This window comes from Equus quagga, chromosome 1 (genome assembly GCF_021613505.1).
Source record: "Equus quagga isolate Etosha38 chromosome 1, UCLA_HA_Equagga_1.0, whole genome shotgun sequence".
NCBI lineage: Eukaryota > Metazoa > Chordata > Mammalia > Perissodactyla > Equidae > Equus > Equus quagga.
In genome coordinates this window covers 144,200,664-144,221,890 of record NC_060267.1, presented here as the reverse complement: position 1 = coordinate 144,221,890, position 21,227 = coordinate 144,200,664, and the positions used below count along the sequence as shown (strand labels likewise).

At 44.7% G+C, this 21,227-nt stretch overlaps 1 protein-coding gene across 3 annotated transcripts in view; it reads left to right on the top strand.

Annotated features, from left to right (window-relative positions):
• Positions 1 to 521: 521 nt before the first annotated feature.
• The window catches only part of ENTPD3 (ectonucleoside triphosphate diphosphohydrolase 3), a 35,101-nt gene continuing 14,395 nt past the window's right edge, over positions 522 to 21,227 (top strand). Inside the window, exons 1-5 of one of the 3 annotated variants that reach the window (XM_046678565.1) lie at positions 522 to 586; positions 1,376 to 1,427; positions 5,356 to 5,483; positions 12,550 to 12,667; positions 20,174 to 20,324. In XM_046678565.1, coding sequence (XP_046534521.1) covers positions 1,388 to 1,427; positions 5,356 to 5,483; positions 12,550 to 12,667; positions 20,174 to 20,324 — 437 coding nt within the window. In that variant the 5' untranslated portion in view covers positions 522 to 586; positions 1,376 to 1,387. Of the gene's footprint in view, positions 640 to 1,334; positions 1,428 to 5,355; positions 5,484 to 12,549; positions 12,668 to 20,173; positions 20,325 to 21,227 lie in introns of all 3 variants that reach the window. The other 2 variants (XM_046678545.1, XM_046678555.1) reach the window with 2 other exon arrangements.

Here is a 21,227-nt window from a genome sequence, read left to right as displayed (position 1 = left end):
GGGCATGTCCACAGCAGTCTGCTACAATATCTGAGAGGGAATGTCTCTCCTGGCCCAGGTGGCCCAGGGATCAGTTTGCCTACTCACGTCACCCCCAACATTACAGGCATTTACTGGCCTCTTCTCTACAGAAAGATGGGGCACCTGGCCGATCTGTGTCCACCCACGGAGTGCTCCGTTTCCGTCCCGCCCTTCCCCCAACTTCCTCTCCATTTAGGCTTGGGGTGTTGCTGGAGGGAACTAAAAGAGAGAGCAAAATGTTCTTGGCCTTGACATGGGAGGAAGAGGCAGGCAGGCAGTGAACGCCTACCCCTCTTCTCCAGGTAGGCCCGGCCGGATTGTGGGGGAGGGCCGAGGCCTCGCCCCTGCCCCTCGCACTTTGGGTTCAGGCCATGGTGGAGCGAACTAGAAGAGGGAAGGTGAAGAGGTGCTCGGCCTCGAGCCAGCCCAGGGGGCGGTCCCCGGTCGCGCTGCACCGCCCCCGCCCCGCCCCGCTCCGCCTCCTCTGCCCGAAGCCTCCTGCGCGCTGGCCGCCGGCTGCCACTGCGGCCCCGCCGGTCGCCTTCCACGGGTCGTCCGTGCGCAGGTGAGGACAGGGGACCCCGCGCCCGAGCCGCCGAGGAAGGAGCGGGAAGCTTCGTGAGTCTGAGGGCGGGGAGGGAAGGAAACGGAATCGGATTCCGCAGAGAGCGGGAGGGAGGGACTGAAGGACGCGAGCCCCAAATTCTCGGGCTGCGGGGAGGTGGTCCCTGCCAAGCCCTGAGAGGAGGACACTTTTTTACCGGGCGCCTCTGTGGGTCCGGAGATGCGCTAGGCGCATAGATGCCTTGACTGTGTCGGGGCGCAGTCCAGAGTGGGGCTGCCCAGGTCCTGGGGCGCTGGATTCCGGGGGACTCGCCATCCCCTTGGAGTTGGTCAGCCAGCAGGTCAAGGTACCCCTCCTGGGTCTTGAAAGGGCGACTCCAGGCTCGCGGATGGGGAACACGCGCAGAAACCTCCCTTGCTGGTGCGCTTTGAAGAACAGCCCTGCCTCAGCCCTGCGAATGTTAATAATAGTGGAAGATTTGTTCTGCAGGGGGTGGTGTGTTCAGCGGAAAAATCTGCAGGAAAAGATTGACTTATTTTCTGAGGTTTTTTTTTCAGTTTAAAATTTCAACTAACCCGTTCATCTTCCTTTCCTTGCATCTGGGGAGGTGACACTAGAATTTAATCCCAACTTTGGGTCTATCTCCGAAGTTCTAGGTTCATCTGTCCCCTATGAGGTTTTGGGGTGGAAAAAGTAAAGTGGGTTTGTGCTTTAACATTGTGCAAGTTTTTTGAGCTTCTTTTGTCAGGGGCCGTGGACACACTGTGTTCTGTCTTCTCTCACCTGCAGCCAGGAGGAAGGATGTTCACTGTGCTGACTCGCCAACCTTGTGAGCAAGCAGGTTAGTATCTCTCAGCAGTCAGCAAGTGTGATTTTGTCAAACGCCCTGAGAATCCCAGCCTCGGTCCACAGTTGTTCATCCGTGTCCCCTGCAAATGACTGTCTCACCTCTTTGGTTTGAGACTCAGTTGCTCATCAGGCCCTCACCGCCAGCATTCCTCAGATAAAAGTAATGCTTTTCATCAAAGCCACAGAGAACAAGGACTAACATGCAGGTTCATTTGAAAGGTTTTTCCGGTTTGCATAATCCATTAATTTGGCCCTTGTGGTTTCCCTTACCCAACTGTGTGTAAGGTTTGCTTTAGAATATTGTTGATTTTGTGATGAATTGTAAAGTACTCGGATCTTTCCTCTGTTTCCATCCAAGTGTTGGTGCTGGCACAGCACCCCCAGCATTGCCCACCCCCACCATAGGTCAGCGTTTTACCACTGATACTGCAGGCACATGTGTAGAATTCTCACACACACACACACACACACACACACACACACTTTCAGGCTTGCCCCGCCTGCCCGCCTCTGGAGCACTTTGTGCATTTGCCCGTGTGTAGGCCCAGAAGCGTCTGGCCTCTCCACTCTCAGGTAGACACCTCGTAATTACAGTGTTTGTCCAGCCCTAATGACAGTGCAGCTCTAGGCTGCATTCCCTAAATGAAAGAAACCTCGTCTGGTCCATTTTGCTTTGTGATAGGCTTTTCGACTGGGGCAAGTGTTTGCTTAAGGTAATCATAGCTTTGTACCTGAAAACTGCTGCAGCACAGAGGATGCAGGAGGCCAGCCACGGGGCTGTGGTCAGGAGACCGCTTGTATGTCACCCCCTCCCACCCCGTGGACACATGTTTTTTGGTCATGCCCCTAAATTGGGTATTCTTGTCTTCCAAAAGGATATTATTTTAGGATAGTAGGGGCAATTTAAAGAATCTTCTTTTTCGTAAAAGGAAATTGTACCTAAGGGGTTGGTTTACTTTGATTGCCAGGTTTTCCCCAAACACTTTGAAATTTTAACACATATACTGTAACACACACATACAGGCTAACTTGTTACCTTCCTTCCAGAGGACAAGTTTAACTTGGCAGATTAAACTTTTACCGTGTCTCGTTCGGGGGGAACAAATTTCTTGAATCTCTATAACTGAAATCAATATGTGCATTCTTTAAAAGTTGATGCAAAAATTTGCCTCTGTGGATAAACTGATTCCTGGCTGGTTCATGTAATGTTATCCGGAATCACAGGAAAATGATCTAGGATCCCTTCAGAGGCTCTCAAGGTCAACTCCACAGTGTTGGCCTCCCTGCAGTTGCTATCACAAACAATTCTGCAATGAGTAACCTTCTGTATAAGTCATTTTACACATGAGGGGCTAGTTCTGTGGGATAAATTCCCAGAAGTGGGATTGCAAGTCAGATGGTGTGCACATTTGCAATTTTGATAAATATTGACAAATTGCCCTCCCTTGGTGCTGCGCTAATTTACACTCCCAGTCACAAGATGGGAGACTCAAGGTGTTAAGTGACCGACCTTTGATGTCAGGAAGTGTCTGTAGCAGCATCTGTCCTGCAGGGGAATCAGATGGGGCAGAAAGATGTAGCTGTTCTGAGCCATTGAGACCCACTGCATGACTGGACTCCCCAGGTAATAAGTGTTATGATATGACTGGATATTGAGGCTGAATCTAATTCTGTATGTTGGTATACACATCTTTTTTTTCTTCTGGGAAAATGTCTCCTAGAAATAATGAAGGAGTAAAGCATAGGTTATGTTGATCTAAAAATAAATGTCCTGGAATAGGACAGGGTCTAGCCCATTGCTGTTCAATAGAACTTTCTGTGATGATGGAATTGTTCTGTAACTACACTGTCCAAATGGTAGCCGTTAGCCACATGTGGTTATTGAACATTTGAAATGTGGCTAGTGAAATTGAGAAACTGAATTTTTATATTTAATTTTAATTAATTTACATTTAAATGCCCAATTGGTGAGAGAAATATTGGGATTCTCCAAATCCACTGATCTTTCTGTTATGCCAATATTTATCCTATTCAGCCGTTTAGGTGTCACCATTTATATTTATGCCATAATATTTCTACCAAGACTATTATTTAGTCAACATTGTAATTGAATGTCTTTTTATCTTTTAAAAAAATTAGGTATAACTTATATACACTGAAATAGGTAGATCTTCAGTTATGCCCCTAAGTTGGGTATTCTTGCTTTCCAAAAGGATGTATTTAGGATAGGGACAATTTATCAGGATCGTTTTTGTTTTTTTAAGGGAAATTGTGCTTAAGGAGCTAGTTTACCTTGATTTTCAGATTTTTCCCAAAAAGCTTTGAAAGGTTTGGTGAATTTTGACAAAAACTCACACCCATATGCCCCACAATCCTATTAAGATAAAGAGCATTTCCGTTCCCCCAGAAAGCACCCATGTGTTCCTTCCCAGTGAATGACTGTCCCAAACCCCCGGGGCAATCACTGTTCTGATTTCTGTCACCTGCCTGTTTTAGAACTTCACATAAATGGAATCATTTCAGTGTATCGCAGTAGTAGTTTCTTTGTTTAATGTATTCGCTACTTTATTTACGAAATTTTTTTTAAAGATTTTACTTTTTTCCTTTTTCTCCCCAAAGCCCCCCAGTACATTGTTGTACATTCTTCGTTGTGGGTCCTTCTAGTTGTGGCATGTGGGACGCTGCCTCAGCATGGCTTGATGAGCAGTGCCATGTCCGTGCCCAGGATTCGAACCAACGAAACACTGGGCCGCCTGCAGCGGAGCGCGCGAACTTAACCACTCGGCCACCGGGCCAGCCCCTATTTACGAAATTTTTATTAGCCCACACTGGTTTGTTAAGATCCAAGTAGGGACCGGCCCAGTGGTGCAGCAGTTAAGTTCAAACACTCTGCTTTGGAGGCCTGGGGTTCACCAGTTCGGATCCTGGGCGCGGACCTACGCACAGCTTACCAAGCCATGCTGTGGCAGGCGTCCCACATATAAAGTGAAGGAAGATGGGCACGGATGTTAGCTCAGGGCCAAAATTCCACAGCAAAAGAGGAGGATTGGCAGTGGATATTAGCTCATGGCTAATCTTCCTCAAAAAAAAAGAAAAAGACCCAAGTAAATATCTGCTCATAATCATCCAGTTAAGCAATATTAGTTTAAATTTAATGAATAGACTGGTCTATTATAACACTATATATAATTATGCAATACATATATAATAATATAATTATTCAGAGCCTATATAGTTGAAGATTATTTGTATGCTTCATTTTTTTTTTTTTTGCTTTTAAGTGATTGGATATAATTTATGTCTTTTGATTAAAATACAAATACCAGATATTACGTGGCTCCTTTGGGAGAGAACACATGGATAAGGTCTAGTTGCTCTTCATTTGTGAAGATGTAGCTGAGACCCAATGCCTTCACTATAGACAAAGGAAAAATGACTGAGGTTGAGTTCTTATTGGGAACTCAAATATTTTAGAAATTCAGACGTTACCATTTGCTTAACAAAAGTCACCTTTATAATCATTGATTATATCTGAAATACAGTATTAATTTCTTTTTATTTATCTGAGATTATTTTTAAATGAAATAAATTATATCACCTGCTTTAATAGAAAACTTCTATTTTTTTAATCTATGTTAAAACAAATGTTATTGTAAATTATCTCAGGGATGACCAGTAATATGCATAACACACTGGGAAATACCAGAAAACTAAACCAACCATACCCTCCCTGCAAGCACTGTTTTAGTCTACTCCTTGGTGGGAAGGTAAGTGGGTATTGGAGTCCAGTTGCTGCTCCTCCTTAAAAGTGTGGGTCTCACTAAAGTTAGAGGAAGTGACTTATACACACGGTTCTTGGATTCTACGAAGAAGGCCAGTACCTTGTTCTTTATGTGTCTTCTGAGTCTTCCCATTTTTAGGCCTCAAGGCTCTCTCTCGAACCCCAGCCATCGTTGCCTTGGTGTTCTTGCTTTTGAGCGTTGTGGTGCTTGTGACTATCACGGTCATCCAGATTCACCAGAAAGAGGTCCTCCCTCCAGGTCTGAAGGTGAGTGTAAAGAGTTTGGCATTGAAGGGAAGCAATGTTCTGTGACATCAATAATTCTAAAGCCATGCATTAGAAGAGAAGAAAATCCTTTCCCTCACCTCCAGCTGGAGCCAAGGGAAGGTAGTGTAAGACCCAGGGGAAAACATCTGGAAACACGTGGTTTGTGATGTTTGAGGCTACAGATTGATAATGGTGACACCTTCTCCAAGGACTGCGTGGTCTTGCTTTGACTCCTGACTCTTAGAACCAAAGCTGGGCTTTGTAGCCAAGAATTACAGGTGGCTACGAAAGATTCACCAGCTTGTTCATTCCCCCAGACCATATAACCCTGATTGTGAGTGGAGACTAGGAAACCCAGGCCCCTCTTTTGGCCTAGTCTGGTGAACAAAAAATAAAGGACTTGAAAAGTCTCCTTGAGCCATTTTTGTGCCACATCTCTTAGATCTAGAAGTGTGCCACGATCCCTCTGACTCTACCCCCTGAAAAATTACTCGGGACCTCCTGCTCAGTTCCAGAGGCCTCTCTCAGCCCTTGATAAGTCCATCCCCAAATGGCCTGTCAGATGGTCTCTGGTAGGCTGAGACTCATATATCACCCCAGTCTTGGCTGTAAGGATGATAGGAGGTGATCCCATGAGGGACTGTCAGATGAAAGGTGAAGAAAGTCGGTGAGACCGTCAATCATTTTGGTTAGAGGTCAGCAAACTTCTTCTGTAAAGGGCCAAATAGTACATATTTTAGGCTTTGAGGCTATTTATAGTCTCTGTTGCACATCTTTTGTTTTTATCTTCTTATGACTCTTTAAAAATAAACACCTTTCTTAGCTGGGGGGCCACTGAGGCCAAGTAATCCATCTGTTTTATTTGAATCTAATTTGGCGTTTACCCTTGGCCTCACGAGTCCTTTCTCCATCTTCTGGCTGTTAGCAACTGTTAAAAGCTATATCTGAAATAGAAGTTTTTAGAAGACAAAAAAGAAACTAATATTGCGTTGGCTCTGAGGGTGGGTTTGATCTACCATTCTGAGGCCACTTTTCTAAAGCATTAAAGTAAAATCTCCTTTAGATAATGGCATTTGGTTCTTTTATAGGACATTTTACTTAAGAATCTCAGCCTCCCATGAATAAAAAAGAAAAAGAAAAAAAAAACCCTTATGCATCTATCCAGTGGTGAGAGGAAAACAAATTATCTGGTTGTCCAAAGATACTAGCTAAGGCCTAGGGAAGCTGTTTTCCCAAGTTCCAGGCACTGCCTTCTTCTATGAACTATATAAAGTCAGGATTGAAACTAGGAGTAATACCATCTCCTTACACTTTGTAAATTACTACTCAGTTTAGTGAGCTTTTTCCCCTGAATTATCTCATTTAAACCTTGTGTCAGCCATGGAAAGTGGACAGAGCAAGCACTGTCACCACCATTTTGCAAGTGAGGAAGCATATGTTTAGCCAGTGGTTGGCAGGACCAGAACTGAAACTTGGTCCCTCCTGTTCCCAAGGCCAGGGCTCTCTTCACTTAGCGCCCAGCTCTCCTTGATCCTAAGTTCTGAATGGGGAACCCAGGAGGAGGTATTGACCTCTGATAGGAGAGCACTTCCTCCTTTGTAGAGAGGGAAGGTGGGGAGGATGGATGTAAATGCAGGAAGGTTGCTGAATTGGGGGAGAGAAGTACCTCCCAATTGAGGGGAAGGCTAATACCACTCTTAGACCTCAGAAACCACTCTTAGACCCCATATTTCAGAGAAACCAACTCTAGCTGCACTGTAGGTTTATCTCTCTCCATGGGACAAGGAAATGTACCCACTCAGAGCCATGCTTTCCCTTCTAGAACATGCTGTGGTGCCTGGGACCCCAGAATCCAGAGTCTGTTTGAGCCTCCTCCTGAGGGCCAACCTCACCACTGGTCTGAGGGGTGGCAAGGGGGCAGCTGCTTGCAGGGAGTATAGACGGAGCACGGATGTGGGGTCTGAGCTTCCACTTTCTACAGTCAACATGCAAGTGCACAAGGCACTTCATGGATTTGCCAGGATGGGAAGAAGACGGGGCGGCGGGGAGAGCAAAGCAAAAGCCTTTATTTGTATAATTTTTCCTCAGGCCCTATGAAAGTTAGGGATGGACTGATTAAGGGAGTGCCAGCTACTGGCTTCCACTTATTCTGGGAGGTGAGAGGTAAGTCCTCTGTTCACACTGAGGGACATGGAGGACTTAGAAGACAGGAAGAGCAAACTGAGTGGAGAAACGTAGATTCCGGAGCAGTATGAAGGGCACTGTTGGAGGAGGAACCACACATATTTAATGCTGCTGTGTCAGATGGGTTCCCCTAGTGAAAGATGTGAGTGTAAGTAGGCCCCCAGGAATGTCCGCAAGAAGCACGGGTACGGGATAGGGAAGTGAGACAGGAGGGAAGGCAGCCAGTGGAGGGCCTGTTACCCGGCAGCTTATCACTGTGGACAACTGGTTCTCCGTCCTGCTGGGCATCTCTGGGAGCCAGTGTAGAGCTCACCTCAGACTTGTCCTCTACCAAGGGATATATAGGACATCTGCCTCACAGTTATCTCACTCAAGGGCATAAATACACACCAACTTCTGTTACTCACTGAGGGCTATGCTAACTCTCGTATTTTTGGCATACTGTGTGCTCAGGTAGGCTCAGGCCACTAGAGAAAGACTTCAGGCAGGTGGCAAGTGCATGGTTGCACATCACAGTGGCAAGGTCACAGGGATTGTGAGCAGGGAACCCTCAGTGACTGTTCCATGCTGATACGGTTATTATTACCCCATTTTGCATATGAGAAAACAGGAACAGAAAGGGCAAATAGCTTCCCATAGTTAACCAGATCGGAAGTAGCAGAACTGGTATAGAAGGAAGAAAAGAGAACCACAAACCTTGGCTTTGAGCAAGGGTTTGGAAGGAGTAGAAGACTCACCCTCACCAATTAGCAGACAGTTCAAAGAGAGGATTTTTAATCTCTTCAGATTCTTGTTATCAGGCCCCAGTCACAGTTGTAGGGCACGGGAAGTTGTATAACATTGGAATATTGGCTCAGAAAGCCCACTCTGCTTAATTGAGTGGATTCAATGTGAGAACAGACAGATGTTCTGGGCCAGTTGGACCAGGAGCAGAATGACAGCTTGGAAGAGAGCATTCCACGAGCGGCTTTGCTCAGGTGCTGAGGTCGCTCTTTCCCTTTGTTCTGCAGTACGTGCTAGGGACAGAAAGGGCCATTGTGGAGGTGAAGCTGAATGGATCTAAGGGCTTCTTTACTGTTAGGTTTATGTTTTCATACTCTGAACCTTGTTTTGCTTTTATGTGCAGCTGACAGTTGGTTATGAGGGGCCAGCTCCACAGTGGCCTATCTGGAGGGCCCTGGAATGTTCCTCAAGACCCTCATGCAAGGTCATGATATCTGGCTATTAAATCCAACCGTGGCTTCCCTAACCTGGTTTATCTGAGTTTAAGAGCAGAACTATTAAAACTTAGTTAAGGCTCGAAATGTCCCCATTCTCTTTTTCATTGTTACTGGTCTGACCTGCTCTACCAGCTTGAAGATGAAACATGGTAACGTCGCTTTTATTTTTCACTCAGGCCCCCACCCGCTTTATTATTATTAAGTCCAATATCTTCCTCTTGAGGCTTCCCCCTCCTCACCCCTAATCACAGTTGTCCAGAAGCCTGGAGCTTCTCAGACCAATATTGTCAAGACCCCATTACTATTACCTCTTGCAGCTACACAGTGTCACTGTTGAAAAGAGGCCTGCATGGTCTCATGGTTTGAGGGATGCAGCTTTTCTGCCATGACCTGCTCAAGTCACATTAGATCCCCGTCTTGGGTCACACTCCCATGCTCAGCCATTAGTCTGCAAAGCACAGCCACTGTGCCAGCCTCTATTAAAACCGTTCCCTTCTAACCCTCATCCATTCTCAGTTGTCGGCCTGGATCCATGCCTGGTGGCTCACCCTGGTTTACCACTTGGAGAGCAAGAGGTGGACAATTGGTTTCTTCCTTTTCAGAAAGCCCTGGCTCCCTATTCCAATTGGTCCACCTCTTTTCCAGCCAGATTTGCACTCCACTTAACAAAGAGTTTGCCTTCGAGGGACTTTTTGTCTGAACAAAGAAAGTGTGACATACCAGTCACCTTGTTACTAAGCGGTCAGCCCATTAGACTTGGTTTCCTTGGAGCTCAGTGAAAGCATGGGGGCTATGCGTACACGTGTGAAAGTCAGTTAGACCAAGGCTTGATCCCAAGTCTGTGACCTTGGGCAATTATTTACCTTGGTGAGCCTCAGTTTCTTCATCTGTCACGTGGGGTAATGATAATAACTGCCTTAGAAATGCAACACTGAAGCATTCTGTGCAGGGCCTGGCATATTATAAGTACTCAACAAATGTTTATTACTCCTGCTATTGTTATTATAGTAATGGTAATAGTGATAATAATAATAAACAAATCTAAGAACGCTGATCTTCTGACCTTTGCTTTTGCTTTTGTTAAAAGTTCACACAGTCCTTAAGTTTTGGACCACAGGGTTCATATGGAAGGCTGTTTCCTTTTGGTTAACCCAGAGAGTGTCTTCACTTCCACATTCTAGCTGTGTTTTTTCTGACACTGCATTAGGCAGAGGGTTACTTATCCCTTTTCATCCAAGCATCACCCACCTAGCTGAACTGAATGAAGTTCATTCCTTCCTCTCCCCTCCTTCCCAGGAACCACATTGAGTTCCACGGATCTAGGCAAATGAACTCTGAAAACAGGTTAAAGACCAATTTTTTCACTGTTGAAAATGTCGGTGAACGATGACGGGAGTGGGTCAGTGTTAGCCAGAAGTAGTGTTGGGCCTCAAGGTTGGCCCCTGTCAGCACCTCGGCAGTGCCTAAGGTGCAGCCATTTCTCCAGGCTCCCAGAGCGAAGTCTGTAGCTGCCCCCTACCCGGGTGCAAACTGGATCCCAGCTGAGTTACAGAGGAGGAGAGACGTTCTTCCTTTTTTCTGATCTTGGCTCAGCAGCCCCGAGCTTCATACACAGGGAAAACACGTTCTCTGTGAAAGGCTGGAATAAAGATTTGGGGAAAGGCAGGTACCCTCTGGAGTAGTTGTCCTCTTATTCTCTCTCTCGTCAGCACCAGGCATGGAGGGGCACTGAAGGGGTGGTGATCAGGTCAGCAGTAGGAGGGAGGAAAGAAAGCCGACTGATATGCAGGCTCAGACCTCTTGAGGGCCTGGTTTCCTTCAGTTTTGACCTGTGCTTTAATCTCACCGGGAGCCTCTGCCTGGAACAGATAATGAACAATGCCTCCCTTGTTCGCCATGGGGGGTGTCATGTCAGGATCCCAGTAAACACTCATCAGACTGAATGGCTGAGATTAAGAGGCTGTCCAAGTTCAAATACCAATGTATACAGGATGTTCTACTGCAATATAATGAAGAAGCTGTGATTGAGAAGCTGGAGCAACATTTTTTTATTTGGTCCCATTTCAAATGAAACAAGTATTTGTGATAGTAGAAAGTCGGAACCCTCCTAAATGTCTGGAATTGGGGAACTGGTTCAATAAATTATGCATCTCACAATGGATGTGATGAATGTGTTAAAAATGATGACATCAGTATTTTTACTGGCAGAGAGGGTTGTTCATCCTATACTTTTTAAGTAAGAAAAGAGCATTGGAAAAGACTGTGTACAGTACAGTCCTGTGTTGATTTAAAAATGTGTCTAAACACATTTATATATGTAGCTATTTGCACAGATGACCATTGGAAAAGATAGATAACAAGGTGTGAAAAGAATAGTTGGATTGAGGAGTGTTATTTACTTTTATTCTCTTTTTCTTGGTTTGTAATTTTATTTGTTTATTTTACTTTACTGATTTTTCTATATAGCCTGTATTTATTGAGCACCCACTAAACATCAGGCATATGGTCTCCTATGGACATCTGCAAGTAAGTTGTCTCAAGATCAGGAAACCCAGAGATCTTAGACCTCTCACCCAGGGTCATAAAAGGGAGAATCCATCTGAGTGGACTTGCCACCACAACCCAACTCCATCTTCCTCCCTGGGATAAGCTAGGGTAACCCAACAGCGGTGGAATTGGGGAAGAGCTGTCACCCAGAGCTTCTGATGCCCTGGGCTGGCTCCAGGCTCAACCAGATACTGACCTAGGTCAGCATTACTCATTCCAATCCCCATAGGCCACTGTCACATGCTCTTTTCTGATCAGGCTTGGTTCAGGCCTGGGCTGGCCCACACCTTCAGGTGAAGCTCCTTGGTGCCTGCCTCAAGCTGGGTGAGATGGCCCAGGAATCCCAGCCTACTCTCTGGTGCACGGCTAGCCCTGGCACTGCTCTGGCAATACCCTCCTATCCTTTTGTTCGTACACACGTTAGCAAAATGGGACAATGTTTCGACATTAGTTTGTCTTTTGTTTTTTCCTCCTTAATTGTGAATACTTTCATTCTGAAGGCTGATGCAGATACTGATGTGTCTCTCCCTTGTGAGAACTTCTTACCTCTAGTGTCCTTTTGGTTGTTTATTTCCAGACTGCTAGGCCTGGAAGTTTGGAGAATAGAGGGCACCAGGGGACCGACCGTTCATTTCCCTCCTGAGACCCAGGTGGCTTCTGTCCCCCACCTCAGTGGTCTGGATGAGGAGGGATCAGGGGACCTGTCTTTGCACACAAGATCCTCGGAGTACTGATTTTCAACCTTGGCTGCATATCGGAATCACCAAGGGAGCTTTAAAAACTGTTGCTGCCTGGGCCCGCTCCCAGAGGTTCTGATTTAATGGAGTTTAATTAGGAGTTTTAAAAGCTCCCCAAGTGATTCCAAAGTGTGGCCAAGCCTGAGAACCATGCCCTAAAACACCTGGCCCACCTCATCCTGTCATCTTCCCCCACAATCCAAAGAGGTAAAGTTGGTTTGGAGAAAACAGTTTTTTCTTCTTGGTCAGCCCCTACCTAAATGAGGCAGTGTGGATTAAGCTCTTGAGAGTATTTGGGGTTCTTAGTGGCCCACTGGGAAAAGAAGTCTTCAGAAGGGCTCGGCCCATTTCTAACTCTCCCTTTCTCTTTTTGTTCAGTATGGAATCGTGTTCGATGCTGGGTCTTCCAGAACCACACTCTATGTGTATCAGTGGCCAGCAGAGAAGGAGAATAATACTGGAGTGGTCAATCAAACCTTCGAATGTAAGGTGAAAGGTAAGGCCCAGAGCGAGTCTGGGAGGCCCAAAGGGAAGCAAGGGAGAGTCCTAATGTCCTCCAGAGGCTGGAGGGGTCCTGAGAAGCTACCTGGGGGCAGGGAATGAGCACTAACTGGGTGCCAGGAAAATAGGAGATCTTGTGCTTGGGCTGTTACTCATCGGTGCAGTGACCTTGGTCTGGTCACTTCCCTTCTCTGGGCCTCAGTTTTCTCATCTGTAAAACATGGAGGAGAAGGCGTGTCAAGAACTGTGAATGGTATGAGATTTTTACCATGCCACACTTGCATGGATGCTGATGGAAGACAAAAGATTCCTGGGTTGGAAATGAAGGACTGTTTATTACTCATAGTAATAGCGGTAGCCAGACTATCAGCATTTTCTTGCACTAGTTCACTGAGCCCCACTTTGCACAGGATGATGTAAAGAGGGCTAGATAGTACCTGCGCATACAGCGGATTGTGTAACAGAAGAGGAACCCTGAGATTAGGGAATGTGAAACTTGTATTATGGGCACTGAGCATACTTGCCTTTTGCTCGGGGGGGAAACACTATCACTGTCTTCTGAGCCTGTTCATTATGCAGACATCCTTGTTAAAATAATCTAGAACAAAGGCAGTCAGTGCCTCTGCTCATAAGATATGTAGAAACATGAGAGACTTGTGGAAAATTGTATTCCCATAGGGAATTGCATTCCAATTGACTGTGTATGTCATTGGGGGAGGGGATGTGGTGGAGAGAGGGATGAACATGGACAATATGTAAACAAACAGGCATGGTTCTATTCCAGTAAAGCTTTGTTTACAGACCCGGAAATTTTGAATTTCATTTGAGTCTCAAATGTCACAAAATATTATTCATATATGGGTTGGCCTGGTGGCGCAGTGGTTAAGTTCAAACATTCTGCTTCAGCAGCCGGGGGTTCACCGGTTCAGATCCTGGGTACAGACCTACGCACCACTTGTCAAGCCATGCTGTGGCAGGTGTCCCAGATATAAAGTGCAGGAAGATGGGCATGGATGTTAGCTCAGGGCCAGTCTTCCTCAGAAAAAAGAGGAGGATTGGCGGTGGATGTGAGCTCAAGGCTAATCTTCTTCAAAATAAAAATTATTCATATAATTTTTCCCCACCTTTTAAAAAGGTAAAAACTACCTTAGCTCTCAGGCTGTATATAAAATGTGGTGAACTGGATTTGGCCTGTGAGCTGCCAACCCTGAAATAGAACCTTATCAGCTTCTTTAATGATCCTCCAGCAAACTCCCTTTCTCCTCCACAACATAGCCTGAATTTTATGTTGACTGTTTCCTTGTTCTTCTTTATAGTTTTGTCCTTATGCATTTAGTTTTTCCTGTTTTTGAAAATGGAATTAAACATTTATTCTTCTGTGATTTGTTTTGTTCGTTAACACTGGGTTTTTAAGATTCGTCTATGTTGATATGAGCAGCAGTAGCTTGTTCATTTCTCCCTGTTGATGGGCATTTGTATTTCCATGGTTACTAATAAGGTTACTAATATCTTTTCATATGTTTATGACCGTTTCTGTTTTCTGTGAAATGTCAGCTCGTGTCTTTTGCTCATTTTCCTACTGAATTGCTTGACTTTTTCTTATTGATTCATTGGAATTCTTCATATGTATATTCTGAATATGAACAATATTATTGTATTGTTGCTAATATCCTCTCACAGTTTTTGGTTGTCTTTTTAGTCTCTTCATGGTGTCTTTTGATGACTAGAAGTTCTTAATTTTTATGTAGGTACAACTATCAATCTTCTCCTTTGTGGTCGGCTCTTTTTTATGTTTTATTTAAGAAATCCTTCCCTATCTCAAGGTCATAAAGATATTCTTCTATCAAAAGTTTTGTAATTTTTCCCTTTACAGTGAAGTCTTTAGTCCATATAATGAAGCCCAGTTAGTGTGTGTGTGTGTGTGTGTGTGTGTGTGTGTGTGAGCACCCATGTGCATGTGCCTTTTTAAAAGCCACCCTCTTTAGAGTATTATGATCTTTGAGTTGGCCTGAGCTTCCCAACCAGTGTGTCCTGTATGGGTTACAGAATACACCCTCAGCCCACAAGACCAGAGATTAGAGACTCTGGACCAGTCCTTCCAGCCCCAGGCAACCTCCTAAATGTCCCTCCATGTGCCATCCAAATATAATAATTTCCTGGGGGTCATGGCATTGAAAAAGTTGGGAAGCAGAATTAGCCTTTCCCAAAGGAAGACCAAGAGCCTTCTTTGAATAACCAGGGTTGAGTTTTGACCATCTGCCCTTCCATGGAGGGCAGCCAGCAGCTTACCTACCCTGGTGCCTAGATTTCACAGTTAGGTTATCTAGAAGCAGATGCTGAGAATTTGGGATATAAGGTAGAGATCCATGCCTGTGGAAGGAAGGGAGAAGAAGCAGGACTGGACAGAAGGAGAAGTCACACTGCAACATAGGCCTGACAACGCTTCAGCCAATCAGAGTTACCCTACATCGGGTTGCAATGGCCTGAAATTCTTGGGCTGTGATACCCTGCCACCATCAGTCGTCGGATGTTGCCATCCTGGGAAGAGCAAGACATTGAGCAAAGCAGCTCTCTGCAGCTGAGGTAAACCCTGAAGGAGCTGACAGCTGGGACAGTAAGTCTTTATTTGAAGTAGTATCTGCATGGCACTGCTCTGGACTCACCACAACGGGGGACTTGGATGTTGTCTGAGTGCTGCTTGCATTGTTGTCAACAAGACACAGGCAGCATAGCCTTGTTCTGGCCTCGGCCAGAGATCCCATCTCTGTTCTCCTAACTTCTGAGCCATTTCCCCACCTCCAAGCATGAAAGAGGGCAGAAGGATGCTCCTGTAGAAAAAAGAGACCATCCTCTTCAAGAAAAGAGAGTATAGTGTAGAGTAGTGAGTAAGACCACCTCATCCCTCCTGTGTGAGCTCTGGAAAGTTATCAAACCTTTCTGAATCTTGACCCCCTCATCTTTTTTAAGATAAGAATCATCATAATAATACCTACCCCATAGGAATGATTTGAAAATTAAGTGATGTAATATATGTAAAGCAGGTAGCAAATACCTGGCATACAGTAAGTGCTCAATAAGTATTAGCCATTGTTATTCATGGGGCACCACATTCTAGAGTTTCTGGTGGGTATTCTTTTTTTTTCTTGAGGATGATTAGCCCCAATCCTCCTCTTTTTGCTGAGGAAGACTGACTCTGAGCTAACATCCATGCCCATCTTCCTTTACTTTATATGTGGGATGTGTACCACAGCATGGCGTTTGCCAAGTGGTGCCATGTCTGCACCTGGGATCCAACCCTGCGAACCCCGGGCCACCAAAGTGGCGCTTAACTGCTGCGCCACTGGGCCGGGCCCCTGGTGGTTATTCTTGCCAAATGGCTACTCTGTTCCATAGTTACAAGATCTGTCTTTAGACCCAAGAAAGCAATTCAGCCAACTCAGTCCTGATGGCCCTCTGACTATAGGGAGAGGTGGGACTTTGATGGGGAAGATAGGCATTCTCTCAGGGGAAGGGCCCCTTGGCCCACCCCAGCTGTTGTGTAGGGGAGGGGCAGGGTCATGGAACCCACACCACATCCATAAATGGATGTTCCCCTCTTTGATCACAGTAGCCTTGAGGATCCATATAAACTCTGAATGACCAAATGACCACAAACTAAAGCTCAAATTACAGAGTTGAAGTTTGGCAAGTGTCATCCCCTTGGGGCCATGTGGCTTCTCCAAGGATAATTTGGGTTTCTGGTTTCTCAGTTGCAAATTTCCCCAGGACTCTTTTGCCTAGGTCATTCTGAGGAGGTAGTGAATGCTTTCTCACCAAGCAGTGTTTCCTGGATGCCCAGGCTCTCAGAAATTTCTTTGTCGGGGGGTCCCTGGGGAGTATTAGTCCTCCGTTGCTGCTCTTTTCCATGAGTTCACTGGGTGCTGCTGTTGCTGCTGGTCCTGTGCTGGTGTCTGTAGCTCTGGCTGCTGGTTGTAAAGCCATCTCCAGGAGGGACTGGTTCCCTGCATGCCGCTCATCTCTTTTGCACTGTGCAGGGCTCATGCCTGCTGCTGCCTTCCCCTACGAGGTACATTCATGTTTTCTCTTTAAGCCAGTGGGTAAAAAGTTTTCAAACTCCACTGAAGCCTAAACTTAACCATCTCCTCCACTGAAATACCTTAAAGAGTTGCTTCAGGGATCAGACCACTACAATGTTGAAAAGCATCCTTTGCCAATTCTTGGCCCGAGCCCAAGCTGAGGCACATGTCTTTTGCTTCTGTCCCACCTTGAGTGAGTTTTGTGCTATCTGTCCAACCCATTCTCCCCAGATTGGCACTTTTAACTCTTTTTGGGGGGGAGAGGGGAGAGGGTGAATCTCAGTGTCCATGAACCTGTAAGTCCAATCTCCTCTTCCATCTGTGAGGCTTAAGGGACCTTATGCAAACAGACCCTCAGGTGACATGCTCAGATACCCCAAGTTTCAACCTTCTATCTTGCTCCTAACCAGCCCCTACCCAGAGACCAGCTCTAGCAGAATGTATTTTGTTTGCTCCAGATTGGACTGCATGATCCCCTTACTGTAGAATTGCATTCTGGTTTGAAAATCTCATTGATTGATTGATTCATTCATGTATTTAATAAATTCAGATTGGGTGCCTGCTGTTTGCCAGGAACTGTTCTTGACACTGGAAATTCTAAAATAAACAAAATATACGAAGTCTCTGCTATTATAGAACTTAGAGTCTAATGAAGGAGATAGTAAATAAGTGGATATATAATCTGTCAGGGAGACATGTTGTGAAGAGAAATCAAGTGAGGGAGGTGGACAGAGACAGGATCATGCTATTTGGGACAGGATCATCAGGGAAGGGCGAAGAAGGTGAGAGTTGAGCAGAGACAAAATGAGACGAGAGGGTAACCAGGCAAATGTCCTGGGGACAATGTGCTAAGCAGTGGGAATGGCAGGGGAAGAGGCCAAAGGTGGAAGCTGCTCTGCATTTTTGAGGAAAAGCAAAGTGGCCAGTGTGCCTGGAGCTGAATGAGGAAGGGGAGGAAAGGTGAGAAATGAGACAAAGCTGTAGCCCAGCCGGCTGACCGAGGCCTTGGGATGCAGGAAGGGATCTGACTTTCACTTGAATGAATTTTCTTCAGAGTCTTTTGAAAGCCATGAGGAGATTCAGATCAGGGAACTAACATGATGTGACTTATAATTTTAACGGATAACGCGGTTGATGTAGAACGCGTGGTCAGAGGCTAAGATTAGAAGCCCGGGGACCAGGGCTCTGAGAGCAGTCCAGGTAGGAGATGAAGTGGCAGTGGTCTGGCCTACACCACTGCTTCTCAGCATGGGGCGATTTTGCCCCCTCTGGGAACATTTGGCAGTGTGGGGGGACATTTTTGATTGGTGATGCTGCTGGCATCTAGTGGTAGAGGCCAGGCATGCTGCTAAACCTTGTACACTGCACAGGACAAGTCCCCACAGCAAAGAATTCTCCAGCCCAAAATGTCAGTAGTGCTGAGGTTGAAAAACTCTGATCTAGAATGGTTCTGGGAAAGGGGGTGAGAAGTGCTCAGATTTGAGAGCTATTTTGAAAGTAGAGCCAACAAGATTTTATGATAGATTCATTGTGAGCTGATGGTGCCTGAGCGTCAGTGCTGACCTGAGTAACTGTGTGCATGATGGGACCATTTCCTGAGAGTGGGGAACACTGGGAGTGGAGTTGATTGGGGGCATGACAGGGATTAAGTTGGAGATGCCTATAAATCATCTAAGTTAGGGGACAGCAAACTTTTTCTGTAAAGAGCTAGGTGATAAATATTCTTTACTTGTTGGCCATATGGCCCCTGTTGTAACTATTCAACTCTGCCACTGTGGTGTGAAAGTACCCATAGACAATATTCAGGCAGATTAGGATGTGTCTATTTCAGAAAAACTTTATTTATGGACACTGCACATGCCTAATGGGATATAGCCTAAGGACAAAAAGAACTTTGAAAAGATCTTAAACTGTTTTCAATAATCATACAGTTGGTGGGTAGTGCTGGTATTATTATACTGAGACTGTTATGTGTGGATTGTGAAATAAAGCGCAAGTTATTAAGTTGAAGTTGCTTGAAAACAGGATTTTTAGCATAGCAAAAAAGATAAAGATGTAAGATCCAACAAGTTAAGTAAAACCTGTAATTTTGAATTAGAAGTACCAGTAAGAATTAGCGATATGTTTTCTCTTGAAATAAAGTTTTCCCTAGGTCTGTCCTCTGAAAAGACTTGCAGTAGGCACCCTAGCTTTGAAATTTTGGACATGAAATACCATTACTCATGGTTAAATTGGAAGGATATTGCAATTGAAATCTGTATTTTTTAAGCTGATAAATAAAGGGAAAGAGTCACACACTTTTCCTGCCTTCCCTGTACAAATTGTACTGTAGGGGAACCAAATGGTTAATGGTGGGGAAGTTTTCCTCTTACAAAAGCATTTTAGGTAATAAGTGAAGCAAGAATGATGGAAATAAAATATCACCATTTCATAAACCCTAATGGGCTAATGGATCTGAGCAATCATCATTGATGCCTGCTAAGGGTACAAAGAGAAACAGCCGGACACATGTGCCTCCTATTGGACATGCACATTAATCCCAACACATTGTTCTCTCTGAAAAAGTTCCAACCTGAATCTGATTAATTCTCTGCATTCAGTTATGTGTGCGTTCAATATATAGGAAAAATCGGGAACAAATAACATGTTAATGAGCCACAGGGATACAATCACCAAATTCTAGGCTGTGGGAAACTCTGCAGGACAAATAAAATGGCAAGGAAAACAATTTTTTAATTACAAGGAAAAAAAAATAGAAAGGGAGGGCAGAACCTATAGATTGAAAGAGACTTAAGAGACATACCAACCAATTGCAATGGATGGAATTTCTTTCAAGCTAGATAGAAAGAGAGAGGTGGGGGAGAGAAAGGGAGAGAAAAAATATGAATCTGGAGGAAATGTGAACCTTAACTAGATTTTTTTTATTATATTAAGGAATTATTTTTAATTTTTATAGATATAATAATAGGACTGGGTTATGCTCCTTTAAAGAATTCTTGTATTTTAATGACATACTAATGTCCTGATTATGGAATGGAATGGTAACATGTCTGCAGCTAGCTTTGTGGGGAGAGAATGAGAGAGAGTGCGGATGAAGCAGGAGTTGATTGATGTTGAAGCTGTGAGGTGGGTGCACGGGGTTCATTATACTGTTCTTCCTCTTTTATTTATGTTTGTAATTTCCGTAATGAGAAATGTTTTTTAAGCACATGCTGGCTCTTTTTTTTCATCTTTGTAATTTCTTTCTTCCAGATTTTGTGAGTTGACTCATCATTGTGACCACATGGAACATAGCACATCCACCTGTTTCCAACCCTCTACTAAAACCCACTAATTTCCAAAGCTGATTTGTTTTCTATTTAAAAATTGTATTGCTCTTGTCGGTTCCTGGGAATGCTAACAATTGCTGACTGCTTGCTTTGCAGGCCCTGGAATCTCCAGCTATGGGGGAAACCCCCAAGATGCCCCCAAAGGCTTTAATGATTGCATGCAAAAAGTCAAGGGGCAGATTCCAGCCCACCTCCATGGGTCTACCCGCATTTACTTGGGGGCCACAGCTGGGATGCGCTTGCTGAGGTAAGGCCCGAAATGGCACAAAGGAGCCCATTTGACCAAAATAGCCAAGAATGTGTTGAATCTTGCCAAGAATGGAATTCTGTTTCTTGGGACATATCTGAAGGAAAGAAACCCATATTCTGCCATAAATTTAGGCTATTAAAGTTGGGAAACTCTTAGCTTTATTTTAATACCCAGAAAGAAACAGTTCTAAAATTGATTCCCTTTCCCTTGGTGATTTTACTGAGGACTCGGAAAGAAGGAAGGTAACATGAAATCTGCTCGTGGGGTATGCCTCTAATTTTTTGGAAAAGTAGAAACTGTTTTTGACACCTGGTATTTTTACACCTGTACACAACCAGCTTCACTAAGTGCGACCCATAGCTATGGAGCTTCTTCCCATGTACGAAATGTCGCTGAGATCTGCTTTAAAATAATGAAATTTTTGCACCTCATGCCAGTCAAAGCCTTTGGAGTTATTATGAAACAAACATCTCATTTCATTCAATTACCTTCTAAATTTGCAACCATGACTTTTAGCCCAGGCGCGCTGTTTGTGAATGTCCTTTCTCTTCATTTTTTTCTCCACTATAGTATTTCCTTGACTTTGAAATAAAAGAAAAATAGTTCGGAAAAAAAAGAAACACCACAAAAAAACAGCAAACCTAAATCTCTACAGGGTAGAGGCTGCTCCAGACTTTGAAAACAAGGTTTCATCCCCAAAAGATGACACTCATTCTGCTTCTAAGATGCTTTGTGTCTGATTCCAGTGATGTAAAATCATATGTGTGGGCATGCGGAAAATATAAAGGAACGAGCAAACACGATCATCAAAAGAAATCTGGGAGCACTTGCAGTTGGATTGGGCCTTTCCCTTATAGTTTTCCTATCTTTATTTCTATTCCTGTGTCCTGGTTGACCATA